The sequence below is a fragment of the Alosa sapidissima genome, chromosome 13 (genome assembly GCF_018492685.1).
Source record: "Alosa sapidissima isolate fAloSap1 chromosome 13, fAloSap1.pri, whole genome shotgun sequence".
NCBI lineage: Eukaryota > Metazoa > Chordata > Actinopteri > Clupeiformes > Clupeidae > Alosa > Alosa sapidissima.
In genome coordinates this window covers 13506670-13528215 of record NC_055969.1, presented here as the reverse complement: position 1 = coordinate 13528215, position 21546 = coordinate 13506670, and the positions used below count along the sequence as shown (strand labels likewise).

At 43.5% G+C, this 21546-nt stretch overlaps 1 protein-coding gene across 1 annotated transcript in view; it reads left to right on the top strand.

Annotated features, from left to right (window-relative positions):
• Positions 1–21546, top strand: part of slc12a2 (solute carrier family 12 member 2) — a 56862-nt gene that overhangs the window by 15635 nt on the left and 19681 nt on the right. The window contains exons 2-14 of the mRNA XM_042058675.1: positions 8332–8451; positions 10175–10250; positions 10746–10841; positions 14422–14561; positions 14920–15030; positions 15567–15675; positions 15865–15989; positions 16154–16238; positions 16622–16785; positions 16971–17078; positions 17294–17417; positions 17818–17919; positions 20034–20189. Coding sequence (XP_041914609.1) covers positions 8332–8451; positions 10175–10250; positions 10746–10841; positions 14422–14561; positions 14920–15030; positions 15567–15675; positions 15865–15989; positions 16154–16238; positions 16622–16785; positions 16971–17078; positions 17294–17417; positions 17818–17919; positions 20034–20189 — 1516 coding nt within the window. The remainder of the gene's footprint in view (positions 1–8331; positions 8452–10174; positions 10251–10745; positions 10842–14421; positions 14562–14919; positions 15031–15566; positions 15676–15864; positions 15990–16153; positions 16239–16621; positions 16786–16970; positions 17079–17293; positions 17418–17817; positions 17920–20033; positions 20190–21546) is intronic.

Below are 21546 nucleotides of genomic sequence, written 5' to 3'. Positions count from 1 at the left end.
AAATGTAAACTCTTCCCCCAGTCCATGCACTTTACAGGGATTTTATCCTGCTGCAAGGATACTGAATACTGTGAATGAATGTCTTTGTGTTGCTGTGTGTGTCGCTTGCTAGACACTAGAAGAACAAAAACTAATCTGCCTCTTCAAAGTACTGGCGAAAGCCAGCTCTGCCATTTAAAAAAGCCCAGCTTAACTTGGTCTGTTATTGATCATTTGATCAATCTTCAGTCTCATTCGTAATTAGGAGGGCGGAATAGTGATCCACGAACCGTGACTGCTGTGCTAAATTTGTGTTGGTGGAATTTAGCCTTTCATGTTTTTCCATGAGATTAATTCAGAAGCCTATAGCACTGCAGGGCAGATGTATGAGGCAGCATGGAACAGGCCATGTAACAAACTTTCAGTTACGGGGGTATCCCGTCCCTTGCTGTTGAAGTGCTTAGGAATTTGCGGACCCAGTAGTGATCTGAAAGCTGCTAAAGCATGCATGTAGTGGGGGGTCAGTGGCTCACAGCTCACAGCCACATGTTAGTTCAGCTGAAATGGCTTCTCATGTTACTAGCACACACGTTTGTCATTTATGTGCTACACTATGGAATGAGGATGTTGGCCTATGGCATCTCAGTGAGTTGCTGGTTAGTTTTGAAATCGGGGTCGAAGAAGTGAATTTCACAAGACCGAGTTAAGTCTGATGTCAATCTTGAGGACTATGTTAAATTCAGATTTTTTTTTTTCTGCGCATCTTAGAATCAATATTTTGCAAAAATATTACCAATGGATTTCAGTGATCTCACTGTTCTCCTATGGATGAATATAAACTGTATCTGAAGCTTGCCCCGTACATTGTATATCTAGCCTTTTTAATAAATGCTATTTTAAAATATTTGTTGGCTCTGGAGTTTGTCTTCCTAGTGCATTGAAGAGGCTTACAGGCTACTCGCAGTGATTGGACGAGGAGTATGTATGACCTACATGTGTGTGAAAAGTAGGTAGACGGTCAGGCACTTTGCCGACATGTGAATACTGAGTGTCGTCTTTGGGGGTGCACACACTTCAGAGGTTGCATTCCTTCTCTGTAGAGGTCAACCTGCTAAATTCATAGCTCTGCTCACAGGGGGGCTTGAAACAAACGGTAGTTTCTGGTCCTATTCTTCAAGAAGAATAGACCTCCGTGATGGCAAATTAACATGCCATGAACCCGAATGAGTTATGCATGGACAACGATCTGGCAGTCACGAAAGAGGGGTAGAGATGACCAGTCCGTTAGAGGTGGCACCTTTGCACTCTCCTAATTTTTTTTTTTTTTTTTTTTTTGGCCACATCACCAACCCAGCTGTTGAGACTTTGGATGCCAACAACACAGATTAGAGGGAGAGACTTTTTTTTTTTTGGCCAGAATTCTGCTGTGTAAACAGACGTCATCCACACAGCACGTGTAAACTATTTTCTACTCATTAATGCCTCAGAAGTCAAGCTGGAGTCTTAAAAAAAAAAAAAGAACTCCTATCCAACACACTCCTATTTCCCGCATGTTGTCTTGATCTGTTATTGGTTGACGTATTTAATATATGTGGTCGGCACCGTGCAATGTGGGATAGATTCACATGTTTCTCCAGTCAACGCACGCTTTGTTTCGTCACAAGCTCATGCCGCAGCATTTCGTCTTTGAGTTGGCAGCCCTTTTGAACAGATCTGTTTTTCCCTAAGGGGGGTTTGGGCATAATCCTCTGATATTTTCTCCTTGAGCAGCTTCTAAAATAAGTCCACCCACGACACAGCTATAGGAGATGGAGGGGTTGCGGTGGTGGTGTGGTGTGAGGGTGTTGCTGGTTAAGTGAGAGCAGTCAAGTGCTCCTCACACATGCTCATATGCCATAGCTCTCCGACAACGGTGTGATTCAAGTCTGATTAGCAGCATGGCGGAAAGTATCTGTGGAGCTTTTAGTTAAATTTGACAGGCCATTCTGAGCAGGATGGGGATTTAAACGGTGATGAAGGTTTTAAAGTTTGATTCGGTGCCCGTGGCTCCTCCCCTCTCTCTGTGTGAATTCTATAAATAAAGGAGTCACTTGTTCTGGGAGACCTCCCCATTCATCACCCTCTTTATTAACAGAGAAGCCCATCTTGTACAGTTGTGCTCATAAGTTTACATACCCTGTACATACACGTGCTAAAGTTGACTAAAAAGAGGAATAAAAAATCTTCTTTTGGAAATTGATCTAATGCCTTCATTAAAAACAAATAGGAAATAGCCAACCTTTAATGACACCAATTTTCTTCTTTGTGAATGAATAATGTATTGTAAATAAATAAATGTTCTTCCATAAAATACAGGGGCTCATAAGTATACATACCCCTATGTTAAATTCCCATAGAGACAGGCAGATTTTTATTTTTAAAAGCCAGTTATTTCATGGATCCAGGATACTATGCATCCTGATAAATTTCCCTTGGCCTTTGGATTTAAAATAGCCCCACATCATCACATACCCTTCACCATACCTAGTGATTGGCATGGGGTACTATCCATAAGACCATCTCTCAATGCAAATCAAACCAGCTATTAGGGCTAACTGAAATAAAACCATGCCAATCTCTAGGTATGGTGAAGGGTATGTGATGATGTGGGGCTATTTTAAATCCAAAGGCCAAGGGAAATTTATCAGGATGCATAGTATCCTGGATCCATGAAATAACTGAGCACAACTGTATATAGCACCCATTGAATAATGTTTCTAAGCAGAATACAAATAAGGTTATCAATCTTCTCAACAATAAAATATTTGTCCTTTTTTGTGTTCAAAATCGAAAGTAATTTGTTTTTTCAAGAGTAGTGAACTGTTCAACAATACCACTTGGTTCGAAGAGTGTTTTCTGAGCCATGAGTCATTTGGAGTAATTAACCAAATCGGACTGATTAAATATAGATCTGCACAGGCGAGCTAGCATGCATGTTCTATTTTTTAGGGCAGACCTTGTGCATGCTGGCAGGGGAATAAGAGGGGTAGCAGCTCTATCCGTGCAATCAACACGTCTGACAGCTGCTCTGTTTAGACTTTACCAATGGTGCTAGACAAGCATCATACAATTACCATAATAGTCCAGCACACACATTAAGAATACATAGATCAAGTCTGTGACGCTCATTCTATTTTCAGGACCTTCCAGTAATAAACAGTTGACATGGCTGCTAATTTGCAGTGACCATAACATATGGTCACTTTCTATTGCAGTGTGGCTACTAAAAACTCAAAAAATAGGCCCAAACAATGGCCTAGTGTCCAATGACAGAACCACCATGTAATGAAGTATTGACCGCCATACTAGAGCTACACTCTGGGTTTTTTTTTCATTAAAGAAGCAGGATTTTTTTTAAATTAAATAAGTATAATAAGATGGGTAGGTAAAGAGTTAAATACAAATTTGTTTAGTACAATAGATTTTATTATTGTCCTGTGTTGTGGCTTTAGGTTAACCTTTTCTGACCGGTCACAGTGTGTTAGGGAAATGGTCCGTCTTGCTCTCTGTTAAGTGCAGTTCTGCTAGCATAAAGGTAAACAAATCTTGTTTATTTCATTGACAAAGACTAGATTATGAATAGGGCCATTTATATTGGTTCCCAAAGACTGGGAACACCAGAAAAAACATCCGGGAAACACTGATTTCTATAATAGAGCATATTTTTTTTTAAAAAAGCCAATTTATCATGGCTTGTTTTGATGGTTCATGCCTGTGTGGAAGATTTTGAACAGGTAATTTTTGTTCCAAGAAATACTGGTACCAACATTTAAATGGCGCCGCATTTAATTAATATGCTGGCCTCTGGCCTGTGTGAAACAATCCTCCCTTGATGCAACTACTCACACAGCCGTTCACCCTCACCGCTCCTCCCTCGTTTCATTTCAATGTCCCGAAGACTCCTGGTCGCCAAGATCCCTATTAATCTGAGTTTGCTGTCCTCTTGTCTGTCTGGAATCGGAGGGGAGATATCCAGCGAGGGATGACTCCTGGATTGCCTCCGCGCCCCCCAGACATCCTGAGGGGACCTGACTCATGGCAGAGAAGGCTGAAAGCTGGTCAGGGAGGAGTGTGACTCACATCCTGAAGCGTACCGTCTTGCCCCCTTACTGAGGGATCATGTATTGTTCATGCTGTGACCTAATGATGATCCTTTTCCTGCATTTTCCTTGCTCCACCCAGTGTCCTTTTTGTCTTGTGTAACATAGCTGTAGAAGGGCATGTCCACCTTGTATGTGGAACATACATCAGTGTTTCCCATACATTGAGTTATTTGTGGCGGCCCTCCACAATATCAACATTGACCACCACACAATGATTTTCCAGGTTGTACTAAATTGTGCTTAAATCTGGTTAGCATCATAACCTGTGCTAATTTGTTAAAACCTGTTGCATTCAAGTTAATTCTGCAAACCAACCACCACAAATGGAATTCAGTTCTCTGGGGTACACTGTACATTGCTGCCAAGTGTAAACTCAGGCTGTTGTAGCCAGACCCTTGGATATTTATTCTGTGATGAGACCAAAGCAATACATGCTTACACTTAAAAGGACCTAGAGGCTATGGTTAACAAAAAATGCCCCATCCCTTGGCTTTCTGCCCATTTCTTGCTACCAAAGCCACGTCTGCTCTCTCAACCATTCACCTTCACCTCCCCTTCGCCTCGTGCCTTGTACCTACACGACCGTCACGTGGTCTCCTCCCTCACCTACCCTCTGGCTCGGCCTGCTCCGCCTCTTCCCCTCCTCCCCAAGGGGCCGGGTGTTGACAGGCCACGGATCCCAACAATGCTGCTCTTTCTTCTCCTCCTCTGCCCCGGGCCCCCGTCTCAGTAGCCACTATAGTCTTGCTAGTGCCAGGCTGTATGGTGGGGCTGTCATGATGCAGAAAGAAAGAAGGAGAGGGAGACGGAGGGAGGGTGATTTGAGAGGGGGAGAGAGAGAGATAAGGAAAGAGAGAGGGAGAGCAAATTGATGAGCATAAGGGAGAGACGGAAGAAGAGTGAGAATAAGAGAGAAAGACGGATGGAAAGAATGAGCTTGATGGCAGATGGCACAGGTGAAGTTGGGCCCTGGCACCCCGTCACACGCCCTGGAGTACACGCCAGCAACACCGCGCGTGTATATTATTCATGCATCTTATTGTTCCTCTCTGCTCCGCAGCCACTGTAATAACCGCAGCAGCAGCAGTGCCCTTTCGCCGATCATACTGTGCCTCATTATGCCACAAATAGTGCTCACTTTTTGTTAAATCGCTTAGGCGGCGGTAATATATAGCAACGAGAACAGCCGTTGGAATGAAGACTGAGCATGTACAGCAGTTAAAACCATTGTCCTGGGATTGAAGTTGCAAAGTAGTGGAAAGCCCAAAAGGTGGCCTTTTATAATTCATGTATCCATTGTCTGTACTCCGCATTAAGAAGATTCAGTCACAATCTCGTCTTTCGTCACATGCTGACCATATCCTGTAACCTGTAGTAGGTTTGATTTGTATTATACCGTAGTATAGGCTTGGTGCTTTGAACTCTACGGGTCTGGATTTAGGCCCATCACCTGTGGAGAAAACACAAGTGCAGTGTTTTCATGAGGGCTCTCTTGCTGTTTCATCTCTACATATGTACCAAAGCAGAGGGAAGATTACACTGTTGTTTGATTCTCTCCAGTTTCCAGACAGATGGTTCTCCCATCAGATAGACAGGCTGCTCTCAGTTCATAGTGCAGGTAGTAAGTGCCTAACAGAATCAGGCCTCATCCACACAAGAACAAAATGTTTTGAAAATTATATTTTCTCTTTGCGTGTTCAAAAATGTTGCATCCACATCACATTGTTTCCTGAAATATCCTCGTCCAGATGGAAAGTCAGAAACTAAGTGCTAGCTAGCACAGGATCTGATTCATTCGAATGACCCTTTCATGCACCATGACACTGCTGTCCTCTGTGCCTAAAGTCAGTGTGGTCACTTAGGGCCTGTGCACACAGAGACGCTTTTTAGGTTAAACGCAGAGGTTTTGCTTCGTCTTGGCCGAGCGTCCAAACGAATCCTGTAAACGCACTGCCCGAAACCGCACTTTTCTGAAACCTGGTCCCAGAGTGGAAAAATCTGAAACCGTAGCCCGTTTGAATTCGTTTAGACAGCGAAACCGCACATCCTGCTTGTGTATCGATGAAGTCATCGCCACACCTCAGCTGCCCTGGACTTGCACTTATAGTATTGCCTAACAATACTAGTTGTCCTACATGACATTACCTACGATTACACTTCGTAAGATAAATATCACAACTGTTGCTGCGCAGTGTCGATAGCTTATGACTTGGTGGACTGAACACTGTTTTTCCCGGTGTTTTTTTATGCATTCTAGCTACTGTCAGTGACTCGAGAGAACTTAAGTTATTAGGAAAGTGCGGTGTAAGTTTAGGCTACATTAATTTGTGCGAAATCAGATATAAGCATACAAAGACGCTTAGAACTCACGTTAAGCCGATGGTAGCACACTGAATGCGAATGCGCGATTTGATGCAGGCAAAAGTATTGACTGTTACTAACGAAGGTTTTATAGCAATATTATAAATGTGGCGACAGAATAGCCTAGAACTTGGGTAAGCCTTGCGTTTAGTAGCCTAATTGCGGTGATAGCCAAAACTAATGTGAATCACGGACTATCCTACAACCAAAGAAAGTAAAGGTGATTAGTAGGCCTACCTGCGTTAGCCAAATAAAGGACGGGACTGCACCCTTCACAAACCGTAAAATAAAGTTTATTAGTTTTACAGATGACTACAGTTGACAGTTCACCATCAGTCCACACAAACAATTCTGGTTTCCTTGCACTAGCCATTTCGTCGTAGCCTATTCTGTCTGTTTGTAAAGCGCAAGTTTTGGTCAATTTCTGTAAAGAAACAGTGCCACCTATAGGCCTGGGGTATGATGTAACGTGTTGAGTCGTGTTGAGATGGATCCGTTTGGACACAAATATTCTTGATACGGTTCCAGGGAAGACGGAGGAAAAAAAGATCGGTTTGGTACGTGTGGACTAGGCCTTAGTGATTATGATGACTGAAGGCCCGAGTGCTCCTCTGTCCTCTGCTCAGCTGTGCTGGATCAGCCATCGAGCTTGTAACACAACACGACCTCTGTTCTACCAGGCTGCCAATCAATAGGATCCCTTCCTCTCAAGGTCATCCATATGTCCGATAAGAGGCCCTTGTCAACACCTGTTAATGTTGGGGCCCGTTGAAAGCCTAATGAATTTCTGGTTGTCTCGTCTTTTTTCAAAAAAAAACTTTTTTTGCCACCCAACTGATAGAATCCCTGCTGTATGAAGTGTTGCGGAGGGAAGTGAATGGGCCCTTGGTGGCTCTGGCTGCTTTATCATCCGCGTCAATCTCTAACCCTCTGCCCTTACCCTGCCCTCCCACGATCCAATCTATCCCAACCCGATCCAATCCCAACCCAACCCCCTTGTCTGCTCTCAATCATTCACCACATCTCTCTCTCCATACCACACTCCAACTATGAATTGGCTGCATGAGTCTCATTGAACTCTCTCTTTTTTTTCCCCCTCCTCCTTTTTCGATCGGCTCCCCTTGGGCAAGTGCTGGCATTGAGCGGGCCGCCAGTGCCATGTGTTTTTTTTTTTCTTTCTTTTTTCACATGCACCACAAATAGTCAATCAGTAAAGCCATGCATGTGCAAATGTCATCGGCAGTAGGGGGTTTGGTGCCATCCATTTTTTTTTCTCTTTTCTTCTTTTTTTAAAGAGTGTTCTTTGTGTGAAGCTTTACGGGACAGGATGTTGTAAACCTGCGGTAGGGAAAGGGGAACCAGCAAGGGAGGTGTTGATTCAAGGGTGCTTCCCTTTGGTTGTCTCTGGGACGGACAGGTCTGTGAGTGACACATGGAATGTCAGTGGCGGGGGTCCTAGGGGACGGTTACTGGGCAGCGTTCGACGTCACAGCATTGTCTCAACACAGGAGGGAAGCTTCCTGTGTTTGACCTTCCACAGAGACCTGCAAGGATAACTTTTGCATCTGTGTGTGTGTGTGTGTGTGTCGTGTGTTGGGGGTAGGGAGTTCATGTTTGGTGTGTTCATCAGATAAACGGCACCAAGAGTGGTGATCAGAATCCAGTCCAAATAAACCACCCAGCACAATCACACACAGTGCTGCTGGTCTACAAATGCATTGTCACACCCATGCACACGACTCTCTCCCTAATCAGCCCTTGCTATCAAAACATCATTATTATAACACTAACAGTTCCCGGCTATTTTTGGGTCATTGTTGCTAATGGATGCCCATTGTCTCGTTCTCAGGAGCCGTTTGAAGATGGCTTCGCCAACGGAGAGGAGCTGACCCCGGCCGAGGAGGCGGCAGCCAAGGAGGCGTCCGACTCCAAGGGCGTGGTGAAGTTCGGATGGATCAAAGGCGTGTTGGTGAGTCCGAAGAACAGCCGTGTCTGGTCACTGGTCAGGTGGGACGCCTTAAAGTAAAGTCAAGTGACTGGTATTTAGCAGAAGCTTTTGTCTATCTAGTTGTCTATATATTTGTCTATCCACGGACTAGCAAAAGAATTTCACATGGGCCGACCGATTGTCAGGCAGTGATGCAACCACTGTCCCACTGTGTGATGCCTCACAGCTGAACAGCTAATGACTAAAGTTTGCACTTCTCGCATTTCATAACTTGTTGTGGAAAAAGAAGACACAATGTCAATTTTTATTTCACACTCATTCTCAGAGCTTTTCAACTAGATCCAAACCTTTCACAAGATCCAAACATGTGAAAACCTGTTGCAGCAGTAAATATTGTGACAGGACTTTTTTTTTTTTTAAACCCCCAAACTGAAAACAGGATAAACCATGTGTAAAAATCATACACATTGCCTGTCTGTGGCACAACAAAAAATGTGCTTAGCAGGTCATTAGTTTGATATGTATCCTGTACCTTCAACTACAACTTAAGGCCATAACCTCTCTTTGGGCAATTAACGTTTGATCTCTCAATGGCTGATACCAGAGGCATTGTGTCCGTCCGGGTGCCTGCTTGAAACCTAACGAACGCTCTGTGGAGTAGTGCTCTTGAACGTTAATGCCCGCGGAGATCCTTTGCTATCCCTCTCGCCCACTCAGCTAATTTGCTCTTGCCTGCTGAAGAGCTCCACATGGGTCTGAATAGTCGTGGGAATGGATTCTCCTATGCTTCCTTCCCCAGTCATTCATAGGCAGTGGTGCATTCATTGCTGACGTGCGTTCGGAGAGAGGTGAGCCTTGTAGCAGTAGACATTGGACAGTGAAAGCTTAACACCGTCATTTGCTCAAGCCTGGAATATCATCACTAACACCCCCTCCCACCCTCCCCCAAAAAAAGGAAGTAGGAAGAAACAAAGACAGTGCCATAATGTGGGCTTTCCTGTGTTTAATTTTTGGTAGGGTTTTGATAGATGTAATGCATTAGACTCTTGTTGCTGGGGTTCCTGGCTCACTCCTGGTTCTTGTCACCCGCTATGTATTATGACATGTGAAAGACCTCTCTTCCCTTTGCTCAGCATCAACATTGGCCTCTTCTTCTCACAAATCCTGAAATGACAATTGTGCTACAAGCCAAATTTTTTTTTTCTTTTTAACTAGAGCACTCTTTTTTTTGTACTTTAAGTTAATTCTTACATATCCAGAAAACTTACATATTCAGAAATACCCTAATAGGTTTTTTGCATTAAAAGTTAAACTGTGGAAACATTTGCTTTTTCATCATAGAAACCCACATACTGATGTCTAACAGCATTTTAGGCCACAAGCCCCCAGCTCTTATTTAATGGTAGTCGGCCCTTGACTTGTCATTTGAACACCCCATTAGTTCCATGGCCACGACATGGGTGGGATCCCGGCCTAGAATCCTGGATCCACTAACATGTCATCATAACCACCTGATGGTGGGGTTAGGTTTGAGGAACGGCTTTTGGTGGACTGTCTGTTACTGTGTGTGTGTGTGTGTGTGTCTCTGTGTGTCTGTGTGTGTCTGTGTGTGTCTGTGTGTCTGTGAGTTTGTTTGTATGTGTGTGTGTGTGTGAGAGACTGAGTGTCTGTGTGAGTTTGTCTGTGTTTGTCGTGGCCTAAAGTACGTGCCTTCGCTAACCTCCCATACCCTTCCTTTGTGCAGGTGCGATGCATGTTGAACATTTGGGGGGTGATGCTCTTCATCCGCATGACATGGATCGTGGGCCAGGCGGGAATCGGTAGGTCACACCATCGAGCCGAGTTGGGAAGGCTGTGTGAATTAGCGCCGCTTTAATTCGCACACAAACCACTTGGCCTCCAGTCAGTAACACCCCCTAACCCCCCTCATTTTTCCCACTCAGCTGCTAAATGTTGCCGAGCTGTGGCACATGCAGTCAACTGTCAAACTCCCCTCCACTACACCCTCCCAACCCCAGTTCATTCTCCAGTACCATCGCTACTATTCACACACCACCTGCAGAATGTCCGAAACGTCAGAAGAAGAAAGCAAAACAACGGAATTTGATTTAATGAAATGAGTGGATTAGTTGAGCTGTACACAAGTGATCAAGTGATTTTTGTACAGATGTGCAGATACAGCTGATGTAGAGATGTTTTTTTTTTTTTTTTTTTTGACTCAACTTTTGGGATAAACTAACTTCTTGTTTAATACAGAAAATGTTTATAGTCTGTTTCCATTATTCAATTGTTATTATTTCATCTTCATTCCACAGTGTACTCCTGCCTTATTGTTGCCATGGCTACCGTGGTGACCACCATTACTGGCGTCTCAACATCTGCGATTGCGACGAACGGCTTTGTACGAGGAGGTGTGTATACGTATCTAGGCTTATCACTGCTTATCTGTGTAGCCTAAAGGCAGAAATCACCGCTTTCAGCTGGATTCCACTGTAGCCCGAAAATCCAAACCCTGTGGATAAAATCGTTTAAAGCCAGTGATTTTTATACCAAATTATCCTCTGTGTTCTTTTTATTCTGAAAGACATACTTTATAGGAGCCAAAAAATGGAATCTTGTAAACAAAAACTTCTAGAACGATTTGAGAGCAGCCAGTGCTCATTTAGCTCACAGATGCCCCCTGAATGGGCAGTGCTTCAGCGAAAGCAATGCCATAGCCTGAGGTACACAGATGCTCACAACAAAGCAGACAGCAAAAAAAAAGCAGCATCATTGTTTTGTTGTCATGGTGCAGCTGTGGTGAGAGTCACCTGGTCTGCCCTCGGGAAACTGTCTGTCGGTGAGCACGCTCCGCGCAGGTGTAGAGTGGAATGGTGTTGAGGAGAGATGGAGGGGAATCGGAGTGGTCAGATCCTCTCAGTTCATTAGGTAGTGCCTCCCTCATCTCTCTGCCTATGCTTTGGGTGTTGAGTAGAATATATTGCCCTGACCTCTACTTAAAGGAGCTGAAGTGCGTGTCCAGGGCTTGTAAGGTAACATAACTGAACTTATGCATGACCCTTCTAGTCGCTCTTTGTTTAGCAGCAGTCCATGAAGGTTAAGTTTATAAATGTTTTCTCAAATAGATAAGGGTAAAAAAAAAAAAACATGCTTTCCTTGACTTCCAAAGCCAAGGACATTCACATAGTATGTTTGAGCCCCACCTCCGCCGTCAGTTAGTTTAATTAAGATATCCCTCTACTTGACTTGTCATCACCTCTATCTCTTAATCTCCCCTCTCGCCGCAGGGAGGTCAGGATATTGCATAAACTGCGGGAGTCTTGACAGGAGTCCGATTCTAGGAGAGATTAATAAGATGCTGTAGTTGTTGATGCCGCCTGATGCCAGAGTCAATGGCATTCTGATGTAGATTAGTTTAACTAGCTGGTCATGGGACTTTGGCTGATAGCTTTTGCTAGTGAAGTGACTCATTGTAAAAAATGAAATCAGAGACGCCGCTAAGGGCTCATCACTGGAGCCGGACACAGACGAGAGGTCACGTGAAGGTCATAGTGTCCTGACCGCTATTGGATCCCCATTGAAGCTCTCTGAGTAAGACATAATATGCAGCAGGCTAACGGTCAGCAAGGCACATTGGTAGCCATTTATATCATGTTTTTTTCCCTCTTGTACCCTGTTCTATCAGACAATATTATGTAAACACGGCAGAGGAACTGGCAGCAAATGCAAACATTTTGGAGATAAACAATTAAAAGGTCAGGAAAGTGTTTTCTGAAAACGCACCGACAGCCTGCACCAGCATATTCCCTTTCTCTCCCAGTGTTGCTAATAAAAATCCTGCCTTCATGTTTATAGTTTAAAAGTTAAACACATGACCATGGTGCTGTGAACATGAATATAGACACCACCATATCTCCATAATACCATAAAAGACCTTTCTGTTTTTCTTCATCTTGCCCCCCCCCCCCCCTCTCCCTTTAACCCTCACTGTTTGTTTACTTTCTCTTCCTCCCTCCTGAGAGCCCTTTCTTCCTCTTCTCCCCTGCTTTCGTTCACTCTTGGCTGAGTGTCCTCTCAGTAAACCTGACTACCTGCCTGTTTATTTTAGGGAGTTTTATGCTGCCATCACCTTTTGGCCCTGTCCACAGTGACGCTGGTCACTGCCGGTCTCTGGGACAACACCTCCTGCTTAGTAGCCTTGGAATTTGTTTCCGCACAAGGCCGTCTGAGAGCAGGGCCCAGTGGCTCACTTGCGTGAGCTTACTCCCTGCTCCACTGACTTAGCAACCACACAAAAACCCAGATCCACAACAAGTAAATTAGGGGTAATCTTTTGGTACTCTGGAGCCTTACTGTATCCATCAACAAGTAAATATCCAGACTCAAAGGACTAGGATGGAATTTTACTGGATATAGATGTTTTATGTGTACTGAGTATAGATGTTTTATGTGAACTTTGGGGATTTATTAGTTAGCAAATTTTTTTTCAGCTTCTGAGGACTGGAGGAAATTGCTTAGTTCTGATGGAGAGAGACCTGAAGAAAAAAAAACACAGCAGTCTCAGAAACCTGGAAATACTCAACTTTGACATGGCATGAAAAGAAAAAGCTACGCTGCATTCATCCCACCATAAAAGAGCATTCTGTGTGGCGACTCTGGTCTGAAAAGCCCTGCGATTCTCACTCAGAGCCATTTGAAAGGTGGGCGATAGCACTCAGCACGTTGCTCACAGTTCTCGCAGCATGTGGGGAAATTCAATAGTGTGTTCCTAAAAACCCTGGACCTGTTTTTCCCCACCTGACTGTCCAGGGAGGTGCAGTGTTTGACTAAGGCAATCTGAAATGAATACAGGATGCCTCCCGACAGATCGGTCCGGGGCGAGGACAGAAGGAAAACAATTTGGAAGCGTTTCGATTTTTGTTTGGGTTTCACAGCTCAAGTGTCCTATCTTTTTTTTCTCAAAAGGGTAGAAGAAAGGTTAAGTCTATAGACGAAGAGAGGCAGGTATGGTCATTTTGTTTTCTCAGACAACACTGTAGGAGACTGCCTATTTCATTGACCTTCTGGACTCTTGCAATGGTTTCACATGGACCAGATCGTATCGTTTACAGTACAGTGGCATGCCAGGCTGGAGATGACGCCTCATGGCGATCTCGGTATCTATCTGCTGATGTTTGGTCTACTACAGTGGTGGCAGGATAAACAATGCAGGCATTAAAACCGGCAAAGGAAACTTGGATCAATGGATCAATGAAGCAGGCATTTCAGACACCTCTGCAAAGCTCACTTCGTTTCAGTAGCTCCGTGGCATTCACTGAACTCATCATTTTCTAACTTTCAGATGTTTGAAATTACCTGTAGGCCTATTGTCCGTGGTAAACGTTTTAGCGGGGTTCATCATGTTTCAGTGTTATAAGTTACTGTTGCAGCAGATGACTGTTAGAAATTATTGAAGTCACATGCCGTGAATGTGGATTACTATAATACCCTGAACTGCTAGGCTGTGAGAGATTTAATCCCCCAGAAACTAATCTTTCCAGGTATTCCAGAAATTCCCATGTCCCCTACTTTTAGCTTCAAACTTTTCAAAAAAATTCAGGGTCAATCACTGAACACCACTCTATTCTGCATAGCATTTTGAAATATTTTTTTTATTCACTTCAATATGGATGACCGCTTTGGCAGAGTACAGATTTTTACAGTCCGTGGTACAGATCCACAGAGATGAAAGACAGAAAATCAGTCCTCAAGAGTTTTCGTCCATCTGCTCATAGAAGGTGTACAGAAATGTTACTACTATTAGTGGAACAAATTACGTAGACAAATCAAGCAGCTGGAACAAATTTAATAATCATTCAGTTTCAAAGAACTTGCATACTTGGACTTGAATATGCAGGCCTCTGATCACAGCTACACTTAGATGCTAGTGTGTGATAGTTGGGACTGATCTAGGTATAATGTTTTACATTTTTCAAATGTTTTCTATTGTAGGAGGGGCCTACTACTTGATATCAAGAAGTTTAGGTCCCGAATTTGGAGGATCCATTGGCCTAATCTTCGCCTTCGCCAACGCTGTGGCAGTAGCCATGTATGTTGTGGGCTTTGCTGAAACGGTGGTGGAGCTTCTCCATGTAAGAGAAGTTTTACCTTTTTTTTCACCCCCAGAACACGAGTCACGGTACCCTACTGTTATCACAATAGTTTACACAAGCTAAGATTAGCCATATCAGCTGTAAGAATGACGAGGGTATACTCAAACACTTACTGGAAATCCTGTGTACAGAGTGGAGATTTGTGTTTGTAAACGCCATCTTGATAGGGTTTCTAGGAATTTAATTAAGAAAAAATGATGGTGACTGTATTTCAAGGTCCTGGCTACTCCATTTCCAGTTTGTGCTTAATGATATGACCTTTTAAAGCATTTGTTACCAACTGCTTGTTTTGGGTTTTCTCTCTCCAATGGGTGTACCACTTTCTTTATTTTTTCAGTCCGTGGATGCCGTCATGCTAGACCAAACGAATGATGTTCGGATCGTCGGAACCATCACAGTCATTCTCCTCCTGGGTATCTCTGTCGCAGGGATGGAGTGGGAGGCCAAGGTAATGTCCAGTTGTGTCTCCATGCCTCCTCGGGACCGTGATCAGGGTTTTCGAAGGATGGTGGTTTATTTAACCCTTAAAGGTGTACCGTCACACCGGATGTTAGAATGTTCAAAAACCCACACCTTTAGTGTAGTGTGTGTGCCTGTCTGTGTGTGGTCACCTAGGTCTGCAATGTTTGCAGCAGGAGGACTTCAAGTTGGCTTGTCGCCATAGTACATATGAGTCATTTCAGAGCAGTCAGCAGGTATAGGATGAGTCATGGTGCCGATTTTATTTTTAAACTCAAAAAAGTCAACTCAAACTAAATTGGAGAAAATTAGAGGAAGTTGACATCATTTTCTTATTTGTGTGGTTTACTTTTTAAAACATAATATTAGAGGTTAGATCCAAGCATTTCACAGAGGAACAGATGCTCAGAGTCTTTTGAGCTGGGTTTTGTTAATCACCTTTTGCATGCATGCATTAGGAAATAATGTAATTTGAATAAACGTTTTATAATGTATTTAACCACTGTTTTGTCTTTCAATCTGTAGGCCCAGATATTCCTACTATTCATCTTGATCTCTGCCATTTTCAATTACTTCATCGGCTCCTTTATCAAAGTAGAGTCGAAGAAAGCCTATGGCTTCTTTGGTTACGACGGTAAGAGTCTTCTCTTGATTCAGAAATGGAGGATAAGGTCGTCGCTGTTTGCACTATATCTGGAAATTCTATGTAGCAAGACGGACGACGAGTAAAATTCTCTCTCTCTCTCTCTCTCTCTCTCTCTCTCTCTCTCTCTCTCTCTCTCTCTCTCTCTCTCTCTCGTCCTTTTTCATCCTCCTTGTTTAGGTACTATCCTGTGGGAGAACCTGACTCCAGACTTCCGAGGGGAGACGTTTTTCTCTGTGTTTTCAATCTTCTTCCCAGCTGCCACTGGCATTCTTGCTGGTGCCAACATCTCAGGAGATCTTGCGGTACGTTCCCGACGTTCATCTCTCTGACTTCTGCAGTCAAATGGCAGCAAACAGATTTATTTTATGGCAAAACGCTTAATCCATCATTACCTGGTGGATCTAACAATACTTTTCATATGTCTGAGCGCTTTGTGATTTTATCGAGACGTGGTTTGTGTTCACAGGATCCACAGCAGGCCATCCCAAAGGGAACACTTCTTGCCATTCTCATTACTGGGATTGTTTACATGGGTGTGGCCATCTCCACAGGTACGTGTTTGGATGAAGTCTGACCTATTCGGTTACCACTTCACTGTAGGGAATGCAGGAATGTTCAGGTTTAGGGGTGTAATTTATGCCATTCCTTGTTCATATATTTAGACATGTGGATTCCACCTATGTTGTAGATTATGAAGAGCATCCAGATTTTGGCTTAATACATTGTTAAACTGAGCTCAGTATTATTTGTTGTGCTATTAAGTGCTCTTTTACTCGAAGGTATAACACATTCAAATTGGTTGCTCATAAGCATAATTGGGCTTCAGCCTATGAAATAAAATTCATCTGCTCAAGTGACATGTTTGAAAATATGAGCGCGTCCAGGGAAACTCACAAAATGTTTTCTCTGTCCATTCCCATGTTTCACTCTGAAGGCGCCTGCATTTCTCGTGATGCCCCCGGACCTACTGTCACACTTAACATGACGACTGGATTTGTCAACTGCACCGATTTCTCCTGCATGGACTTCTCCTATTGCAAACCTGCAGAGGGAAAGATCGAGTCCATCTGCAAGTTTGGCCTTCACAATGACATGCAGGTGTGTCCTTTTCTTACCCTTTCAACAAACCCAGTGTGATTTTATTAGCAAATGTCTTTTTCTTCGTTTTATTTGTGGATATTGTCAATCATACGGTAAAATAACTGTATTGTGTTGCTTTAAACGGTTGGTGTAATGGTGGATTAGTTTGTGTTAACTGCTTTGGCTGATCTCCGCCCGCACAGGTCATGAGCACGGTGTCTGGCTTCTCCCCACTCATCACCGCAGGCATCTTCTCAGCCACGCTCTCGTCAGCCTTGGCCTCGCTGGTCAGTGCCCCCAAAGTGTTCCAGGTAAGTGCTGATGGAGTGAGTTGAGTTGTTGAGTTGTTCCTTCAGCTAAGGAATTAAATATTCATTGATCATGCATTAAGTAGGATAGATGATGTACATTTCATTTTTTATAAATGCCATATATATATATATATATATATATATATATATATATATATATATATTAACAGTATAAAAAAAGGAATTCAATGTGTCTGCTTGTTCTTTGTCACTAGGCTCTATGCAAAGACAATATCTACCCAGGAATCGGCTGGTTCGGCAAGGGCTTTGGCAAGAACAACGAGCCCCTGAGAGGCTACATTCTCACCTTCTTCATCGCCCTGGGCTTCATTCTCATTGGTATGTACCAAAAATAACCCCTTTACTTTGATGTTTGATGTGGAAGTGCACGTCTAGTGCCATCACCTTTTGAAAGTGAACAAAAAAAATTGGTCGAGGAAGTGAAGTGAATGTAGTAAGTAAATTGTTTATTGCTTGTTGGACATAAAAGGTTGCTAACACTCTAGTAGTCAGGGATCGGGGCTTCCAGATGGAACACCTGATGGAGTTGACACCATTGAACCCACAAGAAAGGCATTTAGGCCGAAGTTACTCCAGGGGAACTGTCTGTGTTATTAGATCACTGTAAGGCACTCTGGATGAGAGCACCTGCTAAATGACAAATATTCAGTTGATGTTCAGATGATGATGGATAATGTAATGGATGGTGTTAATGGTGTACCCTTTTTTGTCTCTTTAGCGCAGTTGAACGCAATCGCTCCCATCATCTCAAACTTCTTCCTGGCCTCGTATGCCCTGATCAACTTCTCTGTGTTCCATGCGTCCCTCGCCAACTCTCCAGGTAAGCAGCTCACCCCATTCCTCCCTCTCTAAGAATGGCCTCGAGCAACTTGGCCACTTATTATCCCTCTCTTCCAGTCGCAATACGAGTCCCTAAATCCTGTTTGACAGCCTCCAGCTCCGTCATGAATCATTCATAGTCCAGGATGTGCATCTGCAGGCGAGCTGAAGCATGTTTTATCTGATTAACCCTTGTCCAACCCTAGACAAATGTCACCCGATAGCTGAAATTAGAACTCACTCTTAACGTGGGAAAACATACTTTTTAACAGTGGTTCTCAGTGGCCATTGTTTGAGATGCCACTGGGACTGGAAGTGGCTGAGTGATTGCGAGAATAGTACAAAATAAGGCTCTTAACTTGAGATATTAGAAATAATTTGTGCCAAAGGACCATGAAGTGTCCTTTCATTTGACATGTGCAATGTGTTTGCCATTTTATTAATTTCTTGTCAGTAAATTTGAATTGACCTTTCTCAAAATATGTTTATTTGCCCGTCAATGCTTAACATCCCCATTTAAATTGACGGCTTATGTTGAAGTAGAACATGGTCTATTTACAATGCAAGTTAATTATTTTCTATTACACACTATAGCATTCATGGTGTGATATCATGTTTGTTTATGTCTGTGTAAAGTGGTGTGTTTTTTCCTTAAAACCAAAGCTGTTGAAGACGGCCAGGTATAAATATATATATATTTTTTCCTCCTAATTTGTTTATGTCCATCTGTCGCCATGACACCCATGTACATTCATGTACGTTCACACAGCTACAACTGAGTGACTTAAAGGGTACGTTTTTGATAGCGGCGTTTAACTTTGAACCGCTGACATTTTAGCCATGTTGCTCTTAACCAACTCTGGCCATCAAAGGGCTACACAGCCCCATCCGTGACCCATGAATGAGGTTCAACCTCAGTTAGCCGGTCAAAGCCTCTGTGTTTCCATGGCAATCTGCACTATACAATGGTTGCTGTTTGCCTGACCTAAACTCCTGAGAGGGTTAATTGGTGGGGTCAGTGTTGTCCTTTTCTGGCCCAGAGAACCTTTAGACACAAAAGATGAACAAAAATGTTGTGTAGGATCGTGTGACGTACCCTTCAGGTCATCTCTACACTGTGTTGTGTTATATTACAAAATAACAGTGTACAGTTAAAAAAAATTCTTAATTGCTTTACTCCACTAAAAAATCCATAGTTCTAGTAACACCCACACCCACTGAGACACTCATACACATTCACTCACAAATACTCTCTCTCTCTCACACTCATTCTCACTCACACACACACCAAAACACCAAAACATGTGCATACTCATACACACCCTCCCTCTCTTTCTCTTACACTCACACACACACAGACACGGTCACACCCGATCTACACTTGCTATAATTCCCGGTCTAGTTGTTAATTTATTATCTTTTGTTCTCCTCAGTAACCCTACTCTACCCTAACTGGTAACTCTGGCTAACCCATTTTAATCCAACGTGACCCCATGCTCCTCCGAATCTCCTCCAGCCAGCAAAGCGAACCAAACAGGTTCTTTCTATTAAGGTCTAATTTTTGTAGTAATGATGACAATTCTGAAAACATACCGAGGACACTGTAAATCCAGACTTGGTCAATTCTGAGAAGAATAAATTCTTGTGATGCGAGGAGACCAACATTGGTTGACTTTGGTGACTAATAAATTGCTTTGTCCATCTCAGATGATGCAGAAAGTCATCCCTTTAGGACTTTAGAATATAGCCCCCCCCCCCCCCCCCCAAACGAACCAGATGACATACTTTAGAAAAAGTGTGATGACTGGATTATAAAAGCTACATGTACTACGGGATATTGAGTGAAAATGCTTTTTTGAAGCAATGCTTCTTTTTCTTTTTTTTTTTTTTTTTTCCTTTTTTTTTTCTTTTTTTTTATTTATTTATTTTTTTTTTTTTAGAAGGCGATTGTTCTGAGTGCTTGGCCTGTTTATTGAAAGCAGACAAAGAACCAGAAAAAACTCTGAGGTGTCATCCTAGTTCAGCTACTTCATATCTCTTCCCCTCCTTGGCTGCAGCTTCAGGGTGTGTTCTGCTGCTGAAAGTATTTACCCATGATTCCCTTGTTTGTGCCAGGCTGGCGTCCCAGCTTCAAGTACTACAACATGTGGGTGTCTCTGGCCGGGGCAGGCCTGTGCTGCGTGGTCATGTTCGTCATCAACTGGTGGGCTGCCCTGCTCACCAACGTCATCGTAATGTCCCTCTACATCTATGTCAGCTACAAGAAGCCTGGTAAGATGTTGCCACTCACTCACTCCAGTTCACTCACTCACTCACTCCAGTTCACTCACTCACTCACTCCAGTTCACTCACTCACTCACTCCAGTTCACTCACTCCAGTTTGTTCACTCGCTCACTCACTCACTCCAGTTCACTCACTCACTCACTCCAGTTCACTCACTCCAGTTTGTTCACTCGCTCACTCCAGTTCACTCACTCTAGTTCACTTACTCACTCCAGTTCACTCACTCACTCACTCACTCCAGTTCACTCACTTACTCGTTCACTCACTCACTCCAGTTCACTCACTTACTCGTTCACTCACTCACTCCAGTTCACTCACTTACTCACTCTCTCACTCACTCCAGTTCACTCACTTACTCTCTCACTCACTCCAGTTCACTCACTCACTCCAGTTCACTCACTTACTCACTCTCTCACTCACTCCAGTTCACTCACTTACTCTCTCACTCACTCCAGTTCACTCACTCACTCCAGTTCACTCACTTACTCACTCTCTCACTCACTCCAGTTCACTCACTTACTCGTTCACTCACTCACTCCAGTTCACTCACTTACTCGTTCACTCACTCACTCCAGTTCACTCACTTACTCACTCTCTCACTCACTCCAGTTCACTCACTTACTCTCTCACTCACTCCAGTTCACTCACTCACTCCAGTTCACTCACTTACTCACTCTCTCACTCACTCCAGTTCACTCACTTACTCTCTCACTCACTCACTCCAGTTCACTCACTCACTCCAGTTCACTCTGTTTCTCTCTTATCTGCATTCTACTCTTCTCCATTTTTTTCTTTCTTTATATTTTTTCTCCATTCTGTCTCTGTTTTTATTCCTCTCAATGAGTGCTGTCCATGGCAGTTCCTTCCTCCCTCTCTGCAAATAGAGGAGTGGGATCGAGGGAGAGCGTGTGCGAGTGAGCTCTTTGAAGTTCACTGCTGCAGTGAGGTCATATCCACTGTTGATATTGTTATTCTGTTTAGGAGTTCTTGCAGAACAGCACATCCTTTCTTTGACATCTGAAAACTGCACTGTGAGATAAATTCACACTTCAACTGCTTTGTTCACCAGCAAGGGCATTGGGGATACAGGCCTCACAACCACTAGCCTTGCTGATGGCAGTCCGGTTTCCTGACAAAGTTACCTATCTCACAATCCCTGTGTGGTGTTTTGAATGGCTGCCATTTGAATAGCATATTGTCACCTAAGCAAATTCGCCCAATGGAGTTTACATAATGGGCTCTATGCTGTGGTAGACTCTCCAGGCCCTTATTTTGAAATGGCAGCAAGTAGCGAGTGCTGGGCTCTCATTTTGAAGGCTTGGATATCCATATCTAGCCTTCAAC